This window comes from Cinclus cinclus, chromosome 7, assembly GCF_963662255.1.
Source record: "Cinclus cinclus chromosome 7, bCinCin1.1, whole genome shotgun sequence".
Lineage (NCBI taxonomy): Eukaryota > Metazoa > Chordata > Aves > Passeriformes > Cinclidae > Cinclus > Cinclus cinclus.
Genome location: NC_085052.1, coordinates 603,008 through 630,205, shown reverse-complemented (window position 1 = coordinate 630,205; position 27,198 = coordinate 603,008). Strand labels below are relative to the sequence as shown.

The following is a 27,198-nucleotide window of genomic DNA, read 5'->3' as shown; positions in this document are numbered from 1 at the left end:
CTGTGAGAATTCCACATCCCCTGTGCTCTGTGAATTCTGAATTTCACATCCCCAGTTCTGTGTGAATTCTGAATGCCACATCCCCTGTTCTCTGTGAATCCTGAATTCCACATCCCCTGTGCTGTGTGAATTCTGAATTCCCCATCCCCTAACTTTTCCAACCTGAACAAAGCTTTGGTTGCACACTTAACCCAGGGACTCCAGCCTGTTGGAATTCTGAAGTTTGGGAGCTTTGAATTTTTTGTGGGTTTTTTTTGTTTGTTTGTTTGTTTTTATTTTAAAGAGTATTTTTTTGATTTGAGGTTTTGGAGAAGGTTTTTAAAATTCACTGGTGGAGTTAAAATTATTGGTGTGTAGTTTGAATAAAAGTGTGTAATAGAGTGAAGAGTTTGGAATTTTGGGTTTTAGAATATAGTAATGGGTATGGGATAAGATGGACATTTTAGGGTGTTGGGGTATTTTTTATTTTTTTTGTTTGTTTGTTTTAGGTAGTAGTTTTTGATTGGATAGAAAGTATTGTAGTGTAGGTTATAGATGTTTGGTTATTGGGTTAAAAGTGTAAATAATAGAGTTGTTAGTTTTTAATTGGATTATTTGTTTTCAGAAATGTTTTGTAATTAGTGAGATTTATTTTTTGTTTTGTTTTGTTTTTAGTTTCTCAGCTAGAAGTGTTGTAGAATTTAATGTGTTATAGATAAGAATTAATAAATAACTGAGTTCAAATAAGAAAATTTTGGGGTTTGTGTTTTAATTTTGATTTTGACTGAAAGTAGAGGAAAAAAGAAAATTAAACACTAATGCCAACCCTTCACTGCTGACACTCTGGGTGTGCTGGGGTTGGTGTGTGCCCCCAGTGCCAGGCTGGGTGTCCCCATTTCCAGCCTGCTGGCCCCAGTTCCATCCTGCTGAGCCCAGTTCCAGCCCAGTGCTCCCAGTTCCAGCCCAATGCCCCCAGTTCCAGCCTGGTTCCTCCATTTCCAGCCCAGTGCCCCCATTTCCAGCCTGCTGCCCCCATTTCCAGCCTGGTGCCCCCAGTTCCAGCCTGCTGCCCCCAGTTCCAGCCTGGTGCCCCCAGTTCCAGCCCAGTGCCCCCAGTTCCAGCCTGGTTCCTCCATTTCCAGCCCAGTGCCCCCAGTTCCAGCCTGCTGCCCCCAGTTCCAGCCTGCTGCCCCCAGTTCCAGCCCGGTGCCCCCATTTCCAGCCTGGTGCCCCCATTTCCAGCCTGCTGCCCCCAGTTCCAGCCCGGTGCCCCCATTTCCAGCCTGCTGCCCCCAGTTCCAGCCCAGTGCCCCCAGTTCCATCCTGCTGACCCCATTTCCAGCCTGCTGCCCCCATTTCCAGCCCGGTGCCCCCAGTTCCAGCCCAGTGCCCCCAGTTCCATCCTGCTGACCCCATTTCCAGCCTGGTGCCCCCATTTCCAGCCTGGTGCCCCCAGTTCCAGCCCAGTGCCCCCAGTTCCATCCTGCTGGCCCCATTTCCAGCCTGGTGCCCCCAGTTCCAGCCTGCTGACCCCACTGTCCCTCCCTGCAGGCCCCAGAAGATGTAGAGCGTGGCGCAGCCGGAGCCAGCGGGGTGGGTCCCTCACCATGGCCAAGAGGGGCTCCAGCAGCCGTGCCAGGGGGGACAAGCCCGACGCCTTGGCTGCCCTGCAGGCTGCCAACGAGGAGCTCCGGGCCAAGCTCACCGACATCCAGATCGAGCTCCAGCAGGAGAAGAGCAAGGTGGGCACCCTCCCTTCCTCGGAGAGCAGTTGGGTGTTTGGGAAGTTCAGAAATTCCAGCGTTTCCTTTGCTGGTTCTTCTCTTTCTCTTTTACGCTGATTTTGTTTGGATTTTGAGCTCAAGCTCTTTCAGAGCTGCTTACCCACGTGTACAGTGCTAAACCTCAGCTCTGCCTCCTGCTCCAATTCCCAAATTCCAAGGAGACAGCTTCTCCCTCAGCCTTCGGGAGAGGCTCAGCTCCAAGAGATTCCAGCTCTTGCCCTCAGATCCCTTCTCAGCAAGGGCATGGAATATTCACTTGCTTTTCCCTAATTCCCCAAATCAGTTTCCACTCATCAACTTGGGGGGGGGGGGGTTGGTTCCAAAATGGAAATATGTGCAGGGACAAAATGATAGTCTGCATCTTTCTGTGAATTTGCATCGTTATTAGGGATTTCAGACCATGAATCCAACACACACAGACATAGAAACAGAGCATCTGTTAATCCTTTTGCTGTGAAGCAGCATTTGCAGCTTTAAGGCTGAGGGCTTTGTTTTCTTTCTCTCTGTCCCTCACTTCTGGCCATGGCTTCTCTAGAGTTCATGGCATGGTTTTAAGCTGAAACATCACTTGAGCCTTGAGGTTATTTCTGCTGAATAATTCATTGTTTAAAAAGCATCTGGTAAAATGCAGCTGTTTTGGTCTTCACGGGAGCTTGCACAGAGCTTCTTGTGTCCTGCCTATGCACATGCACGTTGGTGCCTGAGCGTGCCACAGTGATGGCCTTGGCATCTGATTTTTCCCTTCTTTTGGGAGGAATGTGCTGTGAGAACTGCTGCAGAATAAAGTAAGGACTCAGAGTTACTCAGAAGGTACTGACTGATTCCTGAGTGTGTATTAAACATGAGCCTGCAGTGAAAGAAAGGTTTTTGCTACCTTCAGTTTGTAGACACAGACATCCCAGCATTGAGGTGTAATACTCTACAGTCATTTGTACCATTTTTAAATAATATCATGCTATATATTCATTGTTTGGTCGATTGAAAATTCTATACTTTTTTGATTTTCCTCGCAGGTCAGCAAATTGGAAAGGGAGAAAAACCAAGAAGTGAAGCAGATCAAGGAGCATGAACAGCATAAAAGCACAGTGGTGGTGACAGAGCTCAAAGTCAAACTTCATGAGGACAAAATGAAAGAGCTCCAAGCTGTTCGAGAAACACTTCTGAGGCAGCATGAAGCTGAACTCCTCAGAGTAATAAAAATTAAAGATAATGAAATCCAGAGGCTCCAGACCCTGCTGAACGCTGTGCGAGATGGGGCCCCTGACAAGGTGAAGACAGTGCTGTTCACCGAGGCCAAGGAGGAGGCCAAGAAGGGCTTTGAGGTGGAGAAAATCAAAATGCAGCAAGAAATTTCCGAGCTGAAGGGGGCTAAGAAGCAGGTGGAGGAGGCTCTCACGATGGTCATCCAGGCTGACAAAATGAAAGCAGCAGAGATAAGGAGCGTGTACCACCTGCACCAGGAGGAGATCACCAGGATCAAGAGGGAGTGCGAGAGGGAGATCCGCAGGCTGGTACGTGTCCCTCTGCTCCTGGGGCTGTGCTGCTGGTGGGAAAGGGTCAGGGCTGGGTCACTGGTGGCTGCTGAAACTCGCCTCCAGGTCTGTTATGTGTTGACTAGTAGAAAGGGCAAACTGGTTTTTAAAAGTGTTAGGGTGTCTTGTAAGAAACTTCCTTGTCTGTGTCAAAGCCTGCTGATGTTGTTCACATTGAAGGTTTCAGGAAGAGCCCTCAGGTTCCTGGCTGATCAAGGGCTGTGCTACAGCAGTTACGATTTTTTGGCTTATGCCTCTATTTCCTCACCGTGCTTTCCTTCCTGATCCACTGTAACTTTTCTCCCCCCTGGCCCTGCTTTTCTGGGGCAGGTTTCAGGTACAAGGTGTGTAAGTGCTGCCCTTCAGGCACTCAGCTCTGCTGAGATTTTATCTTTGCTCACAGGAGCCTTCTTCAGCCAACATAAAAAGACGGGAGAGCAGCTCAGACTTTTCCCACAGGCTTTATTTCTGCCCTGAAAGGGGTCTGGCAGCAATCCGAATATATGGGGTACTCCATGTACTTTTACAGGGTTTGGGGGGGATCAGAACTAAACCAGTAGGGTTCAAAGTTAAAACACACAGCCAGCTACGTCAGGTGTCTTTGTTTAGGACAACCACTTATAAAGAATCAAATCTAACCAATAATACTCTAAAAAGGTAAGAGAGGGTTTACATTTTTCTCGCATTAGTCATTCTAGTGAAGTAGTTTATCTTATCCCAGAGAAAATACCAAGGGGGCCTCACAGAGGTATCTGCAGAGGGAACAAGCATTGCTGGTGTCCCCTGTGCCTGAACCCCTCTCTCAGGGGTGTCACACCCCAGGGCCACTCCATTTCCTGTCACCTTGACATCCCATCAGCCAGGTCCCAGCTCCCTGGCAGTCCCACGGGGCTGGGACAGGTCCCCTCACATGTCCTGATGTCCAGCTCAGACCATGGGGAGACGTGCCTGCCATGGAGCAGCTCCCCGGACAGGGATTCTCCTCTGTGCCCCTGCCCGGGGTGATGCCTTTGATTCAGGCACTGGCAGCTTCAAAGGCCATTTCTGACAGCATCTGTCAGCTTGCAAGGGCTCCAGGAACATTGCAGGGGCAGATGCCCCAACCAGGACTCCACACCTTGGCTTAGAATCAGGATGGAAATAAGAACTTTAAAAGAGTCACTTCTCCTACGTGGGACCTGCAGGAGCACAGGAGGGAGCAGCACATCTCCCACTTCCCATCTCCCACTTCCCATCTCCCACTTCCCATCTCCCAGCTCCTCTCTCCCCCTCCCCATGTGCTGTGCTCTGTAATTGGCACCAGCTGAGCTCGGGGCTGCCTATGAACGAGCACACACATAAATAAATATTCATCAATATTCATCCCAGCTCTGCAGTGGCAGCAGGGTGTCTGGCAGGTGGTTGGATGCTCCTGTGCTGCCGCCCCTTCCCAGCTCCACCAGGAGCCAGCAGGCAGGCTGGGAGCAGGGAGAGGAGGCAGGAGCAGCCCAGTACAGCTCCAGTAGAGCCCCAGCACAGCCCAGCAGCAGCAGAGCATGAGGCCAGGCTGGCCCTGCCCCAGGGCTGTGTGCCCACGGACCCGCAGCACTGCCAGTGAGTTCTGGGGCCCTGGCCCTGCCTTTCCTTCCCTTCATTCCTGGCCTGAGGGACACTTTTCCCTTCCATCTGTGCTGTTCCCACACTGTCTGTGTGTCACACGGGGCTGCAGGCACCAAACTTGTGCGTGTGTCATGTACAGCAATTTATTCAGGTGAAGGAAGATGTCAATGCTGATCTTTGCTTGTGGTTTATGAAGGTTACGTTTCGGAATTTTTATTTTCTTGAAAACAAACCATTAGCGAAATGCTGTGAAATGTTTTGTGTTGATTCTCATCTCTTTGTTCCTCCCAATTTCATGTGTTGCCTTTGTTGTAATGTGTCTTTGTTTCCATATAAAGAAGAATCAACTTCTGCTTATTTGCCAATATTCTGCTTCTTTTAAACAAATAATCATTGTTATGATGATTAAAAGATGTGTTATCTTTTCATCTGTACATCCATTTAGATTCCTCCTCATTAGGCATTTGGCAGAAAGACCTCAGGTGCTCCGGAGCACCCAAGTCTTTGTTTCATTCAAAGTCAGCAGGCACCGCCTTCACGGACATTGTTGAAAGGGTCTTTAGTCAATGGCATCCAAATGCCTTTCATTTGCTCCACTTTGCTTTCCTGATACCTGTGTGACCTGCCAGCACCTGCCCTGGGTGGGCCACGCTGGCATTTACTGCAAACTAAGTCCTTGGCGTGACTGTTGATTCCTGATGACATTTTTTTTCCAGGTTTCCAGACAAAGCAGAGATAAAAGTATTAACACAGCTCTTACAGGGCAAAATGTTCTTATTTGAAGCATGCCAGGTTTAAAGACTGACTATTGAAATTAAGTGTCCAAAGTCTCAAAAAAAATTAATAAGGCAAAAATCTTGTGTATCTGGAGTCTGAAACCACCTCAGAGACCCCTGAGGGGCTGGATGTGGTTCCTGTCTTTCGGTGGAATCGTGTGTGTGCCACATGAGGCGTGATCAGCTCTGCAGCTGTGGTGCAGATGTGCCCGGGTGGCACACCTGGGCACAGCTGGGCTGGGATCAGTGATGTCCCTCACTGGGCAGGGCCCAGCCACCCCCCTGAGCCAGCCAGACCCCAGGGCTGGGATCCTGCCTGGTCCCATGGGCTGTGCACAGGCCCTTGGCACAGGCAAACAGGGATGGACAGCACTGGAGGTCACCTGGCATTTGTCAATTAAGCACTTCATGGTTTTGCATAATGTTTATTATGTGCAAGGAAAACCTCTCATGGAAATTTTTAAAGATTCACATTTCTTCCAGGGATTTTGAAAATGTAAAGGATACCGAAGTTTCAGCATTTTTCCTTGTAAATTTTGTATTAGTAATTTTTAGAGGTGACATCCAAGCAACACGAATCGTTAATGTGTTCGAGCGAAGCAATCGAAGTGTGATGTGATTGTCAAGCTTGCATTTTGTTTAAGATATTCTGAAATGGTGCTAGGGTCACAGGCTGCTTCCCAGCATTCCTGCCTGCTGAAGGAGGGCTGTGCTGCTGTCACTGTCACTGTCACTGTGGCTGGGGTGGCAGGGCAGCCGTGCTGCGTCGCCGCGGGTGCTCTGGGTGCTCCGAGCCGCTGTGTGATTGTGTTCTGTTCTCCTTGTAGATGGAGGAGATTAAGTTTAAGGACAGAGCAGTCTTCGTGCTGGAGAGAGAGTTAGGGGTGCGAGCCGGGCATGCTCAGAGACTGCAGCTCCAAAAGGAGGCTTTAGATGAACAACTGTCCCAGCTCAAAGAGTCTGACCGCCATCTGAGCAGCCCCAAGCGGGAACTTCCTTATGCAAGTGGTGCAGGAGACGCTTCAGATCATTCGGGAAGCCCCGTAAGCACTTCCACGTGGTTTCACCTAAACGAGCACCAAATGGCACCGAGTGGCAGAATCTTGATGAGTGCACCCTGTAGCGAGAGCTGTCCCATGGCTGTGCAGGCACCTGCTCCATGCTCTCGTTTTTGCCGTGCCCAAAGCGTTGAGATTTCCAAACAAACCTCGCCATGGGAGAGCTTTTGCTTTCTGTCGTTTTGTTTCCCGCTCGGTTTGGTTTGGTTTTGTCAGCAGGGTGAAATTCCTCTGTTCTTTCTCTCCTTCTCCTCACTGTACCATGCTCAGCCACCCACCTCAGTTTGCCAGTTTGACGCGATTCTGCCAACAAATGATGCAAATGCATTTCTCACCAAGTGCTATTTGTGTGCAAGCTCTCTCAGGGGCTCGGGGAGCAGATGTACGAGGCCAGTTCCAGAGGGAACGGGGCAGGGCAGCACAGAAACCCTGCAGCCCCCCAGGGCACCCCTGTGCTGCTGCTCAGTGCTCTCACCATTGGCAGGACACAAAGTGAGCCCAAGAGCTCCTCACCTATTCCGTCCTGTTTATTCTCTGCAACAGCCACAAGGCTCGATTGGAGTCACCCCTCCACAATGGCTTTGCCAGTGTAAGTCTGGCACCTCCCTGCCTGGGCCTCCCTTTGCCCAGAAAAGCCCTCGCGGAACTGCCCTTGTGCCTCTGACGTGTGTAGCTCGTCCTCATTGCTGATCCTCATCAAGATTTCTTTGGCGACAGCCTTGATTGTCTCAGTACAAGTGTAAAACTTCTACCTGAGCAAACCAGTCTGTTTTATTCTTTGGCCCAAGCCTCTCCTGCACCTGTTGAATGAGGAACCCTAGACCTCCCAAAAGTGCCACCAGAACTGCAGGCACTAATTTGCCTCTCTCTAGTTGTACTCAACTTCTGCCAAAGACCAGAACAGGTCGTAGAGAAGGGGGAAAGTCTGTCACGCTTGTCAGGAGCTGTAACTCCTCTGATTCTGAATGAGAACACACCTACTTATATCTCTATTCATTTCTAATTTGGTTTAAACCTTTTCACTCAGATAAAGTGCTACCCCTGTGGCCTTATGAGTGACCCTTTTAGGACCCCATAAGGGACACATCTTTCTGCAAGAGCTTATTCAATACACAATTGCATGGATTTTCCCCATTCAGTAATTCAGTAATTTGAATATCAGTTTCTTATGACCAAGTCCTCAGAGTGGACGATGTGTCTGAAGCTCTCAGTTCAACAGTGGCATCATTGGAACACGGCCTTCAGTTTTGATATTTTCTGTCGTTTCCAAGTTTACCACTTGTAAACTTTGTATTTGCACATTTGTATTGTCACATTTGTGACTCTGTATTTGCATATGCATATCCATATACATATGCATATACACACACCTCTGCATTTGCATTCTTTGTTACATTTCCACTCCTGACCTCCCACTGGTCTCACCCTGCAGCTTTCTGTGGTCAGTTGGGTTCCATGGGTTACACCCTACGTCATAACATTTCAAAATGCTTGGATTTGGGATAAGAAAAAGTTTGGGCTTTGCCAAGGTGCTCTTGCGTGCACACTTACGAGCAGTTATTTGCAGTTGATCTTTGTTTTAGGAACAGCAGTTGGATGAAAAGGACGCCCGGCGCTTCCAGCTGAAAATCGCAGAGCTGAGCGGGATCATCCGCAAGCTGGAGGACAGGAACGCGCTGCTGTCGGAGGAGAGGAACGAGCTGGTGAGTGCAGCAGGGCCGGGCCTTGGGGACGTGCTGGGTGTCCCACAAACCCCCAGTGCTCGCTGCTGGATAGAGAATTCCGCACTGAGGGCCGTGGGTCGTTGGTTATTGGGTTAAAAGTAAAAATAATTTAGGTGTAATTTCTTAATTGGACAGTTTATCCTTAAAAGACAGAGAGGGGTGGGACTCGATTTTTTAGTTTGTTAGCTTGAAGTGCTGTAGAACTCACGGTTTGTGGGACTGTAATATAGACAAGAACCAACAAACACCTGAGTCCAAACAAGTAATACCATCTTGAGCATTTAATCCCGACCCTGACCAAAAAGAAGATAAGAAGTGACAGCTTGCTCCTGTGCTGTTTGGAAACGAGGGGCTGCTCCTCCTCAACTCAGTGTTTGGGGCTGTGCTGCATCACTCCCCTCTTAGCTTGGACAACATTTAAGATGGCATTGCCTCAAATTATATTTATTTCTTTTCAAAAATAAGTATGTTTCCCACACGGAACATTTGCTGCACAGATTGAATATCCTCTCATGTAGGAATGCTCTCTGCCCAATGGAAAATCCCAAGAGTTTTTTGATCAGTTCTGCTGTGAATCAGGAGAAAATACTTCTATTGTGATAGTTAAAGTAGTTAATGTATTTGATGAAAAAGCTCCAGAAGTGTCATTTTTCTCTTTATCTCACAGTTGAAACGTCTCAGAGAAGCAGAAAGTCAATATAAGCCCATTCTGGACAAAAACAAACGTCTCAGTAGGAAGAATGAGGAGCTGTCGCATGCCTTACGTCGAATGGAAAATAAATTGAAATTTGTGACACAGGAAAATATTGCAATGGTGAGTGCCTGTGCTCCTGGGAGAACGTGGGGTGTGGGGTGAGGGATCAGGCATTGGCCCACACGTGCAGGTTCCATGGGAGACTCTTCCATTCTGGCAACTCTTCCATTCTTCCAACCCAAACTCATCCAGATTTCTGTGATTAACCTTCAGCTTTCCTGCCAGAATCCCCTCATAATCCCCGGGAAATCTGCACTGGTGACTGCCCCTTTGTCCAGCTGGGGGGAGCAGGAGCATCTGGCACATCTGGAGCCAGGGTGGAGGCTCAGCAGAAGGGGAGCAGCAGAGCTGCCAGGGCCACCATTAGAGAGATGCATCACCTGCTGTAAAGGAAAGGACCACACAGGTCCCTGGCAAAACCTCCTCATCATTTCCTCTTCTGCCCTGTGATTTTTGGATTCTAGAGGCAAAGAACTGGAGCAATAAGGAGACCAAGCTCCTTAAATGATCTTGACCACAGCCAGGAAGAAAGAGAAGTGGATTTCCTGAGACTCCAAGTTATTGAGCAGCAGAACATCATTGATGAGCTCTCCAAGGTGAGGTGCAAGGCTGCTGCTCTCACGTGAGAGGGACCAAGGGCAGAGCAGAGGAAGCAGAGGAAGGGATGCTCGAGGTTCTGGGACTGAGGGGGCTCTGGGAGCTGAAGGGCACAGTGGGCAGCAGGGGAACCTGGCAGGCATTTCTGTGCTCAGTAGTAATATCAATTGTCTTTAATTTAATTTTAAGGGTGTTTGGGAAAACCCTTTCAATGTGCTTTGGCCTGGCATGGTAGAACCATGTCCTCACATGTGCTGGTGGCCACATCTGGGAGGGAAACTGTCCGAGCTCCTTCAGCTGGAGACGCCTCCAGGGCTGAAGGTTCCTGTGTACAGGGGGTGCTCTGCAATCCTGGGCTTGGGGTTTGGCTTCCTTCTTCACATGTTCTCAGTCCTGGGAAACAGAAAACACCAAAATCATGATACTCCTCAAGAAAATAACTTTTATTTCTTCCCTTTCTTTTTAAGCCTGTCCAGTTACTGACATTTTTCATTCTTTTTTGTTAGACCCTGGAGACTGCTGGCTATGTGAAGAGTGTCATGGTAAGAGTGACTGAACTTCCTCCTCATCTACATATGTTTTAAATTGCTGTTCATGGAAAGCAGGCAGGCTACAACAATATTTATTCTCCCTTCCAGCTGTGTTCAGCAGTGAGCTGACCCAGGGCTTTCCTCAGAGCAGATTTTTATCAGTGGTTGTTCACCAGAGAAAAGAACAGTGATTGTGGGGAGGGAAGCTTTCATCCCACCACCTGCCTGATGGCCAAGAACAAGTGTCCCCCTCTCCAGGGCAGCTCTGTCACCTTGGAACTGCATTTTTTCCCTCTGGCTACCCCACAGCAGAGTGTGCCCTGCCCTTGCCCCCCTCCCTGTGCTGTGCTGTGCAGGACTGTTGTGGGGTTACATCACTCATGGCTATTGATGGATGTGCTGTTCCCATTGCTCCATTGTCCTTGGCCACTGCTGCTGGCCTTGGCACTGGCCAGGCTGAGGCAGCAGCACGTGCCAGTGTCCCCAGGGTCGCCACATCCTTGTACCCAGCAGGGAAAATGAAACATCTGAGGGTTTCCCCTTTAGAGCTCCCCTCTCTGCAATCCTGGGCTTTGAAAGCCCAGAACAGAGGCTTTTTTTGAGTACTGTAAAAATCGACCTAACTGCATAAAAAGGAAGGAATTGTTCCCTGGCAGGGAGGGCAGGCCCTGGTACAGGATGGAATTCCCAGATTTGCTGTGGCTGCCCCTGGATCCCTGGCAGTGCCCAAGGCCAGGTGGGACATTGGGGCTTGGAGCACCTGGGACAGTGGGAGGTGTCCCTGCCATGGCAGGGGTGAAAGGAGGTGTTAATTAAGGTCCCTCCAACCTGGAATTTAATTACTCTATTATTTCCTCTGATTGGAAAAATTGTTGGCAGCAGTAAATGCTCAAACTTTACTCCAGAGGCACAGGGAACCTGCAGGTCCTTAGAGAAGGAGCTGAGCCTGAAAGTGCTCAGTTCAAAGAGGCCCCGAAATGTGTTCAGTGGTGCTCTTGTGTGTGTGTGAGTGTGTGTGAGTGTGTGTGAGTGTGTGTGAGTGAACCTTCCAGGGCCACCAGCAGCCACCAGAGCCAGGGCCAGGGGCAAAGGCAGGGCAAGGGCTGCAGTGCCATGGTCACCCTCCAAGGGGACACCCAAACTCTCAGCACAAAGCTTATCATCAGCTTTACTTTAATTTGGTTTTCATGGACATAAAGAGCAATTTCTAGTTGTCTGTGGCACACCTGAAAGCTGTTGGGGTAAATAACCCAGGACTGGTGACAGTGTGGAACAGTGGCCAGCAGGGACATTCCTGTTCCCCAACTGGCTCCTTGTTAATGGTTAATTTAACCATTCAATGGTTTAATGGTTAATTTAATATGGTTAATTTAAAGAAGTGCTCTCTGAAAACAGCTCACACACATCTCTGGCTCTTGCAGGAACGGGATAAGCTGCTAAGGTTCAGGAAGCAAAGGAAGAAAATGACAAGAATTCCTAAGGTAAAAACCAAAACCTTCTGTGGTGACATGCTGATGGACAGTGCTGGGGTGCTCAGAGCACCTCAGGGCCATGGCAATGTTCTCTTCAGGGTCTGCAAGTGGGTCCTAAACTGAAATTTGGGTGATACAGTTCATTCACAGACTGTACTGGGATATTCAAGGCTGGGACAGGGAGCATTCTGAGCCTTTTCAATACTCTGCATTTACCCTGTGGGAGTTTGGTGGGATGTGATGTCTTAAGAGGAGACAAATTTTACAAATTAACACATCTCCAAATGATCTTCTAATGGTACTGCCTGAAAACATGTGTATGTTGTAAATAATTCATGATGGAGTTTAGTAACATGCAAAAATTGCTGGCTAGGGAAGCAATGGTTAGAGCTCAGGGAAAAGGGAATGTTGGTGAATGAGGGCTTGGCAGGGTGTTAATGTAAAAATTAACACTAAAATGTCACAGGAAGTTTTAATGTCAGGGGCTGCCAGCATGCTGTGATCCACAGATGAAGAATTAGAGCTAATGAATCTATGAATAACTAATTGAGATCGATAGGAGATAACTCCTGTCATCCTGAAAATCACATCAGGCTTTCCAGGGAGTCAGGTTCTGTCTCTCTGAAAGCTCAGTGGGGCTTTGGGCAAGGGATGGAGGGACAGGACACAGGGAATGGCTCCCACTGCCGGGGCTGGATAAATGGGATATTGGGAATTGGGAATAGTTCCCTGGCAGGGTGGGGATGGAATTCCCAGATTTGCTGTGGCTGCACCTGGATCCCTGGCAGTGCCCAAGGCCAGGTTGGACATTGGGGTTGGAGCACCTGGGACAGTGGGAGGTGTCACTTCCCCATTCTGGGATTCTCCTTCCAAAGTTACCTGCTGCAAATTGAAACCAAAGACCAAAACCCAGATATGCTTTTGTAAATCATCAGTTAAAAATATCTTCAGATCTGTGAAGTGTTGTCTCTGACCTTCAAGCACTTACAGTAAATCTTTCTTTACCACCATTCCTTTCAACAAAAAGCAGCTTTGAGTGGAAAACTGGATTTCTTCAAAGCATAGACACATTGCTGTGGTCATTAACTTCATGTAAAATAGTTTTCAGAGATCTAAATTTCCATGTGAAAGTTGTGGTGCTGCCAGGAGGGACACTGTGGTGATGGCAGGGGATTAAAGGACATTTCAGTGCACAACTCTCCCCTCATGCTGAGCTGAACACTCAAAACAAAAGGGGCTTAGCCATAGAGAAATTGGAAGGAAAATGCATTAAAGATTGCAGGGCCTGGGAGGTCTCACGAATATGGCAGCTCAGGGATTCAAATTGTCTCAGGCACTGAGCTCTGCCATGGGCTGAAAGATTTTATAAACACATGTGGAAAGGACTGGGGCAGTTGTGGAAGAGCAGCAGAGTGAGAATTGCCAGCACCTGGAGCTGAGGGGGCTGCAGGTGACCCCAGGGCAGGTATGGGAGGTGCAGGTGACCCCAGGGCAGGTAAAGGGGCTGCAGGTGACCCCAGGGCAGGTGAGGGAGGTACAGGGGACCGTGTCCAGTCCCAGGACAGCTGAGGGTGTTGCAGCTGCCCACGCTCAGCCCCAGGGCAGTCTGTCCTGTGCTCCCTGACCCTGCTCTCTGTCAGAAGCCAGTGGTGGAGACGTTCTATGGCTACGATGAGGAGGCTTCCCTGGAGTCTGATGGTTCCTCCATCTCCTACCAAACGGACCGGACTGACCAGACCCCCTGCACGCCCGAGGACGACCTGGAGGAGGTACACCTCAGATCTAACCTTGACACTGGTGTTTAATGGAATTCCTGCTCTCGTCCATCTTTTCTATTTGTCGTTTCCATTCTCTTTTACCTGTTCTGTCGTTCTGTCACCTCAGACCACAAGATGAAACATTTCTGTTAAATTTGGTACTGTGCATGTTGGTCAGTGTCCCAAAATCTCAGGTCTTCAGTGACTTCACAACTTCCAGGCAAGCTGCAAATCTATCGTAAGAATATTGACTTTATGGCAGAACTGCAGGTCTATAAACTGAGGTGTGTTCACTCTGAGCCATGCAGATTTTGGCATGAGTGGTTTGGAGCAGCGAGCAGTGAGCAGTGAGGTCTGTGTTAGTGGAAGAGAAGGGAATGCTCCCCTGCAGCTCTGTGCTCCAGGGAAAGGCTGGCTCCTGGCTGGGTTCCAGGGCTCTGAGAGCACAGCACACAAATGCAACACAAATTAAAGGGATTATTCCTTGTATTTGCCAGGGCTTCCCCACAGATGCGCTCCCCAGTGTGTGTCAGGTCACCGGACCATCACACAGCTCTGGGCTTAACAGGAATCTTGCAATAATCAAATATTGCCCCTGATGATGTGCAGCCTGCTCATGGTGCGCTGGCTGCAGGTGTGTGATTAGATCTGCTGAGGGAACCTGCAGAATTCCTCCCTCCTTCATGGGACATATGTGATGGTTTCCAGGCGTGTGCTGCACTGCAGGAAATCTGAATGCATTCCTGTATGTATGAGCCTGTTTATTTTTCATTCTATATTGACATTCTTCCCCTGTTCAGTGGGAAGCTGATGCATGCACCCAGCTATGTAATTCCATTTCATGTTGAGTGAAATATTCCGGTCAGCCTGACATGAAAGTATTCCACACTGGATATTGTAAGGAGGGTGAGGAAGATGAAGGGCTCCTTTCATGTTGCTGTCACCACTTCTATAACTATTAACTCTGGATTCGTGTTTTAATAATTGAATGAGGCTGTCAGGTTTGGTTTCCTTTCCAAATTGGAAACCTTTTGTTGTTAAAGAAAGCTGCATTTTCACCTTTAACGTGATGATTTTCCGTGTTCCAGTAAGAAAGGGTGGTGCAGTCATTAGTGTGCTATATGGAAGGGAAGCTTTTATCTTCCCAAGGCAGGGATTATCTTTTTATTCCTGTATTGCATTTCCTGGAGGTAAGAGTGTGTAAGAGATGTGTAGGGAATGGAGGGGAAACATCTTGAGGGCACTTCACCAAGAGTTTTAGTACCGTGCCTCCAAACTGCGTTTCAAAAGTGATAATTCTGGCACCTGCAAGAGAAAACAAACCTAACCCCCAGTTCTTCTTGTGCTTGCAGGGCATGGCCAAGGAGGAGACGGAGCTGCGGTTCCGGCAGCTGACCATGGAGTACCAGGCTCTGCAGAGAGCCTACGCCCTGCTGCAGGAGCAGGTCGGGGGCACCCTGGATGCTGAACGAGAGGTCAAGGTCTGCACGGCTTGTGGGACATGGAAATGAGGGCTTGGAAACGGGTGGGGGATCCTTGTTCGGGCTGCTCTCCAGCTCAGCTGAGCCCCAGGCTGTGCTCAGGTTTAACCCCGAGCTGGGCTCAGCTGAACCCCAGGCTGTGCTCAGGTTTAACCCCAAGCTGGGCTCAGCTGAACCCCAGGCTGTGCTCAGGTTTAACCCCGAGCTGGGCTCAGCTGAACCCCAGGCTGTGCTCAGGTTTAACCCCGAGCTGGGCTCAGCTGAACCCCAGGCTGTGCTCAGGTTTAACCCCGAGCTGGGCTCAGCTGAACCCCAGGCTGTGCTCAGGTTTAACCCCGAGCTGGGCTCAGCTGAACCCCAGGCTGTGCTCAGGTTTAACCCCGAGCTGGGCTCAGCTGAACCCCAGGCTGTGCTCAGGTTTAACCCCAAGCTGGGCTCAGCTGAACCCCAGGCTGTGCTCAGGTTTAACCCCGAGCTGGGCTCAGCTGAACCCCGAGCTGGGCTCAGCTAAACCCCAGGCTGTGCTCAGGTTTAACCCCGAGCTGGGCTCAGCTGAACCCCAGGCTGTGCTCAGGTTTAACCCCGAGCTGGGCTCAGCTGAACCCCAGGCTGTGCTCAGGTTTAACCCCAAGCTGGGCTCAGCTGAACCCCAGGCTGTGCTCAGGTTTAACCCCGAGCTGGGCTCAGCTGAACCCCAGGCTGTGCTCAGGTTTAACCCCAAGCTGGGCTCAGCTGAACCCCAGGCTGTGCTCAGGTTTAACCCCGAGCTGGGCTCAGCTGAACCCCAGGCTGTTTCTGGCACTCTGAGTCCTGGCAGTCTCCCTGGGATGGCTCTGCTGAGACCCCACCACTGCTGATCAGTCTAAGGGAAATCCAGGGAGAATTTTTTATGGGAAATCCTCAAAAGTAAGCTCTTTTTCTATAAAGAACTAGGACAGATAGCCTTAAATGTATAATGCGTGGTCTTTAATTCCTTCTGGGCTCTGAGAGATTACATGATTCCTCATAAAATGTTTAGAAGGCTTATAGCTGAGATTTTTCTGTTAATTGAATTGCAAAGTGCCCTGTGCTATTCTGCCTGTCTGCCTCACAGAGCTCCCGTGGCTATGAAGTGCTGCTTTTGTTGTGAGCTTGTTGTGTGTTCCACGGAGTTACAGAGGAATTGTTCCCTGGCAGGGTGGGCAGGCCCTGGGATGGAATTCCCAGATTTGCTGTGGCTGCCCCTGGATCCCTGGCAGTGCCCAAGGCCAGGTTGGACATTGGGGTTGGAGCACCTGGGGCAGTGGGAGGTGTCCCTGCCATGGATGGGGTGGCACTGGGTGGGATTTGGGATCTCTCCCACCCAAACCATTCCATGACTCTCTGAATGGCTGGCAGGATGGGTCATGCCCACCTGCAAGGGTGGGTGCAGTCAGGAAAGGCACAAATTTGCTGTTTAACAGGAGAAATGTTCCTGCAGAGCCTTAATCTGTTCCTCCACCTGTTCTTGAAGGTGTTATCCAGGAACACCTGGAGTGGGTCAAGGTGTAATGCACGAAAAGTGACATTCCTAGGAGTGTTCCCAGAATGAACATTTATTCTGAAACATCAGGAATTGCACCTGGAAGGAAAATCACAGTGAGCCAAAGCATGCCCAGCTGGGAAAGTGACTGGATTTTAGTTTTGTCATAGTGAGCCAAAGGAGGCACCAGTGAAAAATCACTTTCTGTGTAAATAACTGGATAAACAGCACAGAAATGGTTCAAGGAAAGAAAGTGTTCCATGAAAGTATGCAACAAATAAAACAACTGACAATAATGACATTTGTTCTCCAGAAAACATGTGTAGGAATGTGGTGTCTATTTAAATAAGCAGGAAGCTACAAATATATTGGAAAAGGAGACATGGGTAGCAAAGAGATATGGCACTAAATCATAGATGAGGTTCTAAGTCATGGATAAGGCACAAAGGTCAATGAAATTTCCCAGTTTGTAATGTGGGGTCTGTTCTGAGTCTTTAGCGTGCCCCAAAATTTAGGGGAATCAGCTGTGCCCAGAACTGTGCCATAATAATTTAATTTGTTTTCCTGGAGAAAGGGGAATTCTGGCTGCAGCCTGCCATGACCAGCTGTGAGGGGCCAGCTCTGCTTTGCCTTTTTGTTAATCTTGAGTTAAATCTCCAAATCATTAATCCTATCTCCCAGACTTGATTACATTTGATTATTTGATACTCTGTGCTCAGCTGCAAATTTCTTCTGCCAAAGAACTTCCAAAGCAACTCGCTAAAAGCATTAGGTGTTTTAAATATTTTCTGTAACTGCATTAGGTTTAGTCTTTTGGAGAAAGTTTGAAATTTTTAAAATTTATTTTTATATTATTCTTTATCGATTTTTTTTTCCCTTTCTCTCTCATATCCCACAGACCCGTGAGCAGCTCCAAGCAGAAATTCACAGGTCCCAGGCTCAGATAGAAGACCTGGAGAAGGCTCTGGCTGAGCAGGGACAGGTAATGCTGACTCCAGCACCTTCCCCACCTCTCTGCTGGGGGACCAGAAAGGTTCCTTGGTTACAGCTTGTGTACCACTTCTGCAGAAAAAAAAAACAAAAATAAAACCAAAAAAACAACAAACAAACAAAGAAACAAACAAAAACCTCAAAGCAACAACAACAAAAAGTAAAGAGAAAATGGTTTGGAAACGATAAAATATTAAATAATTCAATCACTGCCTTCCCAACTCAACCTCTTCTTCTTGTTCTTGTTGGTAAATGATGTTTTGGGGTTTGTGGGTTTATTTATTCCTCAAACTAAGAGATTACCTTACAAATAAAGTTCAGTTTGTCTGATCTGCAGAAATAAGTAATTTGTATTTAGCAAAATAGAAATTTGATAGTAAACAAATAGGTGGAAATACCCCTTTTACTGCAAACCAGATTTTACCTGAAAGAGTTTTTTAATCAGTGGAATGTTTTTATTCCATTTATGTATGACAGGGATGTTAAAATTATATGGGTAAGTTTAACTTGGAAAGTTGTTTTAGGAAGTAATGGACTTACAATTACACAGCTATCATTATTCTGTCCCTCTGAATGTGAGACTCTGACTGAATGTGGAATTCTTGCTGCTGTGCTGTTGCTAAACCCTGCAGCTTCACCTAGAGTGATGTTCATTTCCTTCCCAAGGACATGAAATGGATTGAGGAGAAGCAGGCATTGTACAGAAGAAACCAGGAACTGGTGGAAAAGGTATTCAACTTTTCTTTTTGTATTACTGAAATAATATTTGTTTCTTGAGAGATGCAGAAGGTACAATATTCTAATCTGTATTTCCAGCAGGGAATAATAATAATAATAATAATAATAATAATAATAATAATAATTCATGGTTAATACAAGATCCTTACAAAGCTGCTGGAAAGGTGGGGTTCTGGCATTCCCAGTGGTCCCAGGTGTGTCCTGGTGCAAGGTGCACGGGGACAGTGGCCCTGGGGGACAGCCCTGTGTGCCCCCAGAGCTGGGGGTGGGCTTAGGCTGGCCTGGCAGGGATGCCCAGGAAGGGATACCCACAGTGCCCAGCAATGCCCACAGTGCCCAGCAATGCCCAGCAGTGCCCACAGTGCCCACAGTGCCCACAGTGCCCAGCAGTGCCCACAGTGCCCACAGTGCCCACAGTGCCCAGCAATGCCCACAGTGCCCACAGTGCCCAGCAATGCCCAGCAGTGCCCAGCAGTGCCCAGCAGTGCCCAGCAGTGCCCACAATGCCCGCAGTGCCCGCAGTGCCCAGCAATGCCCACAATGCCCGCAGTGCCCGCAGTGCCCACAATGCCCACAGCGCCCGCAGTGCCCGCAGTGCCCGCAGTGCCCACAGTGCCCAGCAGTGCCCGCAATGCCCGCAGTGCCCGCAGTGCCCACAGTGCCCACAGTGCCCACAGTGCCCACAGTGCCCACAGTGCCCAGCAGTGCCCGCAATGCCCGCAGTGCCCGCAGTGCCCACAGTGCCCACAATGCCCACAGTGCCCACAGTGCCCACAGTGCCCGCAGTGCCCACAGTGCCCAGCAGTGCCCGCAATGCCCGCAGTGCCCGCAGTGCCCACAGTGCCCACAGTGCCCAGCAGTGCCCACAGTGCCCACAGTGCCCACAGTGCCCACAGTGCCCAGCAATGCCCAGCAATGCCCAGCAGTGCCCAGCAGTGCCCAGCAATGCCCACAATGCCCGCAGTGCCCGCAGTGCCCACAATGCCCACAGCGCCCGCAGCGCCCGCAGTGCCCACAGTGCCCACAGTGCCCACAGTGCCCAGCAATGCCCACAGTGCCCACAGTGCCCAGCAATGCCCAGCAATGCCCGCAGTGCCCACAGTGCCCACAGTGCCCACAGTGCCCAGCAATGCCCACAGTGCCCACAGTGCCCAGCAATGCCCAGCAATGCCCGCAGTGCCCACAGTGCCCACAGTGCCCAGCAATGCCCACAGTGCCCACAGTGCCCAGCAATGCCCAGCAATGCCCGCAGTGCCCACAGTGCCCACAGTGCCCACAGTGCCCAGCAATGCCCACAGTGCCCACAGTGCCCAGCAATGCCCAGCAATGCCCGCAGTGCCCACAGTGCCCAGCAATGCCCACAGTGCCCGCAGCGCCCGCAGTGCCCACAGTGCCCGCAGTGCTGCTCTGTGCCTCTGGCAGATCAAACAGATGGAGGCTGAGGAGGCTCGCCTGAAACACGACGTGCAGGACGTGAAGGACCAGAACGAGCTGCTGGAGTTCAGGATCCTGGAGCTGGAGGTGAGCACGAGTGGCTGCCAGGCAGTGTGGGTCTGGGGTCCCTGCACAGGGGCCAAGGCTGCACGCAGAGCCTTGATCAAAGACAGAACCAGCAACACAGGCAGCAGCAGCAGCGGTTTTGGTAGGTTGGTGCGGCATGGGATGAACTCCAAGGGCTCTTTCCCAGCCCGAGCAGGCCATGATGCTGAGGTGTGCCACAGCACAGGCCATCCAAGCAATGACTGTCCTTTCAGGAGAGAGAGAGACGCTCCCCGGCCATCAACTTCCACCACGGCCCCTTCACCGAGGGGAAGAGCCCTCTGCAGGTGTACTGCGAGGCTGAAGGTGTCACAGTAAGGGCTAAGGGATGCTCCTTCCCTGTCCTCCCCTCCCTGAGCAAAACCAGGTGCTCTGTGCCGATCCTGCTTCTCCGTTTGTCTCTTGTCAGGACATCGTCGTGGCAGAACTGATGAAAAAGTTGGACATTTTAGGGGATAACGCCGTAAGTGTATGTTCCTTTAATAAATTGTGCATGCTTTTGGAATACCTGTCCTCGTGTGGAGTGAGCAAAGCTGCCTGGTTTGGTGCTGCACAGCCTGTCCTGCCTCTGGTTTGGGCTACCAGCAAAGCGTTCTCTGGCGCTTAAAGAGTGAAAGCTTTCTCTGGCATTTACAGAGTGAAAGGCAGGGGCTCGGTGTCACCTCGCTGCATCTGAGGTTCCTGTTATTTGGAGAGGGATGTTGGTGTTTGGTGCTTTCTGGCCACTGGTCACACACGGTTTCTTCATTTGCTTGCTGTGCATTTGCTTTGCTTTTGCATTTCAGCAGCTGTGTGCTTTGAGTTTGTCCAATAACCCATCAACCCTTGGTGGTAACCAGGATATTACACAAAGCAACAGCACAGAAAGAAAAAAGTGAATAATAAGGAACTCACAACTGCTTGTCCTTCAGCAGGAGGCAGTGAGTGACTGCACATGGCAGGCACGCACATCCTGTGTCCTGTCCTGTGCTCTCCTCCATCAGCAGAGCCCCAGGGCTGGGAGGGGCCAGGAGAGCAGAGCCCCTCTCCAGCCCAAGGTCTCACAGAGCCCCCAGCCACTGCAGGACCCTCCTGCGAGACCCCACCCCACACTGGGGCTGCAGGAGTGTCCCCAGTATTCTCACAGCTCCACACCTGGGCTGTCCCAGCTCTGCCTCTGGACAATTTGGGTACCAGCAAAATGCCATTTCCAGGACCACAGCACAACCTGGAAGTACCAGAACTATAAATACCTGAGGGTGGGCAGGCCCTGGCACAGGGTGGAATTCCCAGATTTGCTGTGGCTGCCCCTGGATCCCTGGCAGTGCCCAAGGCCAGGTTGGACATTGGGGTTGGAGCACCTGGGACAGTGGGAGGTGTCCCTGCCATGGCTGGGGTGGGATGGGTGTGATTTGGGGTCCCTTTGACACAGGATTCCTGATCCAGTGCCTACCCCTATCCCCAGGATAACACTGCCCCTGTCCCAGCAGTGCCTCAGGTGAAGCTCTCCAGACCCCCTGCTCACTGCTCACAACTTCTCTGCCTCTGGTTCAGGACCCCCACATGAGCCAGGCCCAGCTCCCTTCTCCTGTTGTGCCCGTGGTCACACTGAAGCTTGGATGAAATGCAAAGCCTACTGCCAGAACTTGAATTTCATTTTTTTTTTTCCTTTTTTGAGAAAGCACCAAAAGATGGATGGAACAGCCAACATCTCAATAAATGCTTCCCAAAATCATCACTTGGCTGCACAAAGTGAGGATGGTGCATGGGATGTACACTGCATCTCTTCTCCCCTTGGCTCTTTGGGCTCAGCTTGATCTTGTCCTGTGTAAATGTGTGTTTATTCCCTGTTGGGTACAAATAGAGCCAGTGTCCCTTTTCTTTTTAGTCAATATGAGAATTTTGGAAGAATTATGTATTAGAATTCTGAAGAAGAATTATGTATGATAAGGATGGGTAATGAATAGTGACAATGGCTTTTACAATGATTTTGTGTTACAATATCAATTTTCTCTGCCTCAGTTTATTATTCCTCAGACTTATTTAATTTCAGATGTATTTGAAACAGCAGTGGGTTAGTAACAAGACACTGGGATTTGTTGTAATTGTGCTCTGCTTTTGGTGCAGAATCTGACCAACGAAGAGCAGGTGGTCATCATCCAGGCCAGGACTGTCCTCACACTGGCTGAAAAGGTAACAACAACAACCCCAGCACCACAGCTGGCTTTGGGCTGCAGAGATCCCACACTCTGAGGAGACCCTGCTGGGGGAGGTGACAGCTCCACACCAACAGCCATGGAGCTTCGGGTGGGATTGGGGCAGTGTGGGATTGCCCTGGGTTTGTCCCAGCACAGGTGACAAGCCAGCAGTGCATCAGACAATGCTTCATTGAAAATGTCACTGAACAATGACACAAGGCAGTGTCAGAGGGAAGGGCCAGGATCTGACATACAGCTTTGCTCCAGCAGAGAGAAAAGAAAACCACAATGGCAGAGTTAATTTTGCTCTGTTGCTGGAGTAGCACTTGCCTGTGCTGAGCCATGCCCAGGTGTCAGAGGAGGCTGAACCCCAAGCTGTGCTCAGCTGAACCCCAAGCTCTGCTCATGCCAGGGAAGGTTGAGCCCTAAGCTGTGCTCAGGCTGAGCCCTAGGCTGGGGTCAGGGTGAATGCCAGGCTGTGCTCAGCTGAACCCCAAGCTGGGCTCAGGCTGGGCTCAGGCTGGGCCCTAAACTGTGCTCAGTCCCAGGGAAGGCTGAGCCCCAAAGCTGGGCTCAGGCTGGGCTCAGGTTTAGCCCCAGGCTGTGCTCATTCCCAGGGAAGACTGAACCCCGAGCCATGCTCAGGCTGGGCTCAGGATGAACCCCAAGCTGTACTCAGGTTTAGTCCCAAGCTGGGCTCTCCTCTCTCCCTCCCCAGTGGCTCCAGCAGATCGAGGTGACCGAGTCAGCGCTGCAGCAGAAGATGCTGGACCTGGAGAACGAGAAGGTACCGGGGAGGGGCAGGGAGGGAACGTGGCCCTGGGGCTGTGGTGGTCACTGACAACCCCTCCTTGGTCCCCAGGAGCTGTTCAGCAAGCAAAAGGGCTACCTGGACGATGAGCTGGACTTCAGGAAGCAGTCCCTGGACCAGGCTCACAAGGTGAGGGCTGTCAGTGGTGGCCAAGTCAGGAGACTCTGTTAACTCACTGTGCTCTGGCTCCTGTGGAAGCCCTGTGCTGCTCGTGGAGTGCCCCCAGGGCTGCATGGGATGAGATTCAGCAAATCCTCTGCACCCTGAGCTAACCACGACTGCCTCATGAACACAATTCCTGGGTTTGAGTGGCCCTTGCAGGGTTAGGACCTGAGCATTACCTCAACACGAGTTCCAATTCAGCCAAGGTTTCAGTAAAGGACTGATAAGGAAATCAGGTTTGCAGTAATTTGTCTTACATTTTAAAAGAAGATATTTTAGCCTAGACATTTCCTTGAATTTTGGCTTACAACCTCTGTAACCAGAGCAGCTGGAGGTATTCTGGGATGTGTAAATTTGAAATGAAAGTGCTTTTAAGTCAGGTTCATCATTAGCTGGTCCTAAGGCATCTCACCCATCTTTACAGTCATCAGCTGTCATTTCCACCAAAGAGAGGAAGGTTATATCTATATATCCACAAAAGGCATAAAATTTCCTCTCAGCTTATCTCATTTTTCCAATTCTATGTAAACCTAGAGCACAGTTACACTTTAACAGGAACAATGAGTATTTATGCCTCTGTTTCTGCATCATGCTGTCTACTTGTGTCTCAAACCATTTGGGGGAGCTTTTGCTCCACACATTTTCTGTCCATTTTAGGGTTGATTTTGCCAAATTCTGAGCTATATCTGGAACCAGCACATAGTGGAAACCTTGGAAAGCACACAAGCCCTGTGGTCTCAGCCCTGTAACAGCTTTCAGAGGAATTCCATGGCAGGGGATGGAACAAGATGGTCTTTAAGGCCCCAGTGTGGGACTCTGTGATTCTGTAATCCTGAGTCTGCTCATGGGAAGCAGTGAGTGCAAAGGGTGTGCAGCCATGCAGAGGGAGCTGAGGGTTATTTGCATTTTCCTGTATTTTCTGAAGGCACCACACGCGTGTCCCAGGCACAGCTTTGCTCCAGGGCACAAACGCAGCCTGAAAGCAGCAAAGGAAGCTTTGTTCTGCCCTGGAATTCGAGTGGAAAAAGCTCTTTTGCTTTATAGAATTAGCTCCACTCCCACTTTTGAGATGAGGAGCAGCTCATGGTGATCCCCCTGCAGCAGAGCAGGTGAAACCACAGAGTCTTGGCTGCTGTAGGGCTTCTGCTCCCTTGGCTGACCCTGCTGCTGCTGTGGAGGCCAGGAGGGTCCCCTGCCCTCCCTCCTCCTCAGCACATCCACAGAGGGATGGATGCTGGCTGTGTCCCGAAGGCTGGGGCCAGCAGAAATCCAGGCAGCAAACAGCAGCACTCTGCTGGCACCAGTTTAGCAAGGTGTTGGTGTTGTTTTAAAAGGAGAAGCAGAATCTTCTCCTGACATTTGATGTGTTCCTCCCCACGGAGATGCCATGGTTTTCACCAGTTTTTCACCGGTTTTCACCAGTTTTTACCAGTTATCACCAGTTACCACCAGTACCACAGTTCCTGCCATGGTGCCACTGTTCTGCTGTGACCATTCTGCTCCCCTGGCTCTGCTGAGACCAAACCAAACCCCAGCAGCAGCCTCAGCTGGAACACGTGATTTTGAATTGAGCCGAGTGATCACAACAGAGCCAGCAGGGATTTCAGAGCCGTGTGGAGGTGGCACTTGGGGACGGGGTGAGTGGTGGCCTTTGCAGTGCTGGGGGACAGCTGCACTGGGGGGCTCTGAGGACTTTTCCAGCCTCCACAATTCCATGATTCTGTTGCAGTGGGGTTCTCCTGAGGCCACGGAGAGCTCTGCAAGGTGCCCCCAGCTCTGGAGGGGGTGTGCTGAGGTGCCACCAGCTGCTGCCTTGTCTCTGCTCTGGATCAAGCTTGCTGAACTAGATTTCAGCCGGCTCTTGGCTTGCCTGGGGGAACAGCCTTTACCCTGGAGGACGAAGGGCAGGAGCCACTGCCTGGCAGCACCCCCTGCCCCTGGAGGGTGCTAGGCTCGGTGACCCCAGGGAAGCGTGGCCAGTCCGTTTCCATTTCCACACTTCTCCATCCCAGGGAATGCAGAGGATTCTTCTGCCTGCCTGCGAGGGGCAGGAGCAGAACCCAGCTACAGGACAGGCTCATTTCCTTGGGCACAAACCCTCCAGGAGCCGGCAGCTCTGCCAGAGGAGGTGCTGGCAATGCCTTCCCACGAGGCATTTCCCCCTGGTTGGTACAAAACGCTGCACGCACACAACAGGGAGTTGTTCCTCCTGGCACAAGCATGGACTGGTGCTGCTGTGTCCTCTGCTGGAGAGCAGGATAGCTGGGAAAGGGACTGAAAAATACATGTAAAAAATATCTGTAACTAACAAAATGAGTCTTATGAATCTCTTTCCTTTTTCCCTTTTCCTACTTACATTTTCCCTCCTCTCTTTTCCCTCTCCCTTCTCCCTTTCCCCCTTCCTTTGCTTTTTTTCCTTTTCCCTCCTCTCCCCACGGCCACCTCCCATCCCCAGGAAGGAGAAGCTGACTCCCAGATGTTTGTGGGGCAGACTGGGCTGGGCCCAGAGGCTGTCCCAGTCCCGGTTCCAGCCTGGAGTGTTTTCCCTCTGCTGGAGTTCTCCTGTGTGGGAGCTCAGCACTCAGCCCCTCCACTGCTCCCATTGCCTTTCAGGGACATTCAGCTCCTCACAAACTCCTCACCCAACCAGGGACAAGGTCCAGCTGACAGCTTTATATTGTTTTTGATTAGCAAATTCTGGAATTAGAAGCCATGCTCTATGATGCCCTGCAGCAAGAAGCTGGAGCCAAAATTTCCGAACTTCTTTCAGAAGAGGAGAAGGAGAAGCTGAAGAGCGCCGTGGAGCAATGGAAGAGGCAGGTGATGAGTGAGCTCCGGGAGAGGGACGCCCAAATCCTGCGGGAGAGGATGGAGCTCATCCAGCATGCCCAGCAGGTGGGTGTGGGGCAGCCCAGGGGCTCGGGGGGGGACAGGCCCTGGCAGCACCAGCACCAGCCTCTCCTGGAACTGTCCCAAGCTGGCCAGACCTGGGACAGGCATTGCTTGGCCTTGGCTAACCCTGCACACAGGGCACCGTGCTTTTCCTGGCTTTGTCACCCACAGTGACACCACAGAGCACTCACCTACATCTTAATACCCAATTTGTCTTTGGTAGAAGCACAGCACATACAATTTATATCCCTCCAAACTAATGCATCTTCTGGGTACGTCTGTATTTGGTTGGTTAATAAATATTTTTTTTATTTGACATCTGACAGAGAATTAAAGAGCTAGAAGAAAGAATTGAAGGCCAAAAAAGACAAATAAAAGAGTTAGAGGAAAAGGTAAGGTCGTGCAGATGGAACAGCTGCTGTGTGTGCACATTCTCCATTTCACCTGGGCCAGGACAGCCCCAGAGAGAGCTCGTGTGTGAAGTGCAGTGAGAAAGGGGGACAGCTCCAGGAAAACATTTACATTTGCACCAGTCCCTGTGAGGAGGGAAGACGAACTGGTTAAATCGAGTCCTTCCCTGCTGTCAGCCTCGGGTGCAGCCTGGACGCGGGGCTGGGCAGGGAGCAGGGATGGGGCAGAGCCCTGGGAAGGGCAGAGCCGAGGGCTCAGGGCAGCAGAGCTCTGGGGAAGGAGCAGGGCATCGCTGCCTCCTTCCCTGCCACGCCAGCCCCTGGAGGGGCAGTGCACGGAGCCTTTCCCAGCTCCTGCTGGCAGGGCTCCCGTGCTTTGTGCCGTGGAGCTCGCAGCCCTGCAGTGTCTGAGCCCAGGGAATGTCCCCGAGCGGTGGGACGGGCGTGCTCAGGTGCACCAGGGGCTGAGCCCAGCCCTCAGCAGGGCTGGCCTCGGGGTGTCCGAGGAGCCCGAACTCTGCTGATGTCCCCCCACGTCCCCTGAGCCCGTGGCTGTGGCTCAGAGGGGCAGGGGATCCCTGTCACCAGTCCAAGGGACTCTCACGGGAGCTCTCGGGAGCCCAGCTGAGCCCTGAGCACTCAGACTTTACTCCACACTCCATATTTCTTCTCATCTGAGAGTTTTGTTGCACTCTGTCTGTAACCACATTTCTCAGTTGAGCACACTGTAAACTCTTAATCTCTTTCTTCTCTTCCATTTTTTTCCTCTCTTCTCTCCCCTTTTCAGTTTTTATTTTTGTTTTTATTTTTCTCTTTAGCTTTCATTCTTTGGTCATAGTCCTTCAGGCCACATGCACAAGGTAAGCCCTCAGGTCTCCTCTGCTCTCTACTCTCCTCCTATAAAGCATCAGAACTTTCCTTTTGCTGTATCAGCA

General features: G+C 50.5%; 1 protein-coding gene across 18 annotated transcripts; it reads left to right on the top strand.

Moving 5' to 3' along the window:
* The first annotated feature begins 1,586 nt into the window (after window positions 1–1,586).
* On the top strand, window positions 1,587–27,101 carry JAKMIP3 (Janus kinase and microtubule interacting protein 3). Of its 18 annotated transcripts, none has more exons than XM_062496017.1 (21): window positions 1,587–1,721; window positions 2,777–3,274; window positions 6,498–6,713; window positions 8,321–8,431; window positions 9,120–9,266; window positions 9,671–9,802; window positions 10,310–10,345; window positions 11,755–11,814; window positions 13,446–13,574; window positions 14,915–15,043; window positions 17,443–17,526; window positions 18,201–18,263; window positions 19,695–19,793; window positions 20,027–20,125; window positions 20,221–20,274; window positions 21,918–21,983; window positions 22,707–22,775; window positions 22,851–22,928; window positions 25,653–25,856; window positions 26,180–26,245; window positions 27,051–27,101. In XM_062496017.1, exons 1-21 carry the CDS (start codon window positions 1,587–1,589, stop codon window positions 27,099–27,101), a joined length of 2,526 nt encoding a protein of 841 aa, XP_062352001.1. The 18 variants fall into 18 exon arrangements, with proteins under 18 accessions (XP_062352001.1, XP_062352000.1, XP_062351994.1 ...); XM_062496016.1 differs by having other exon boundaries at window positions 8,318–8,431; window positions 14,915–15,037; window positions 20,221–20,280; XM_062496010.1 differs by having other exon boundaries at window positions 8,318–8,431; window positions 21,918–22,023; window positions 22,681–22,775.
* Window positions 27,102–27,198: the final 97 nt, after the last annotated feature.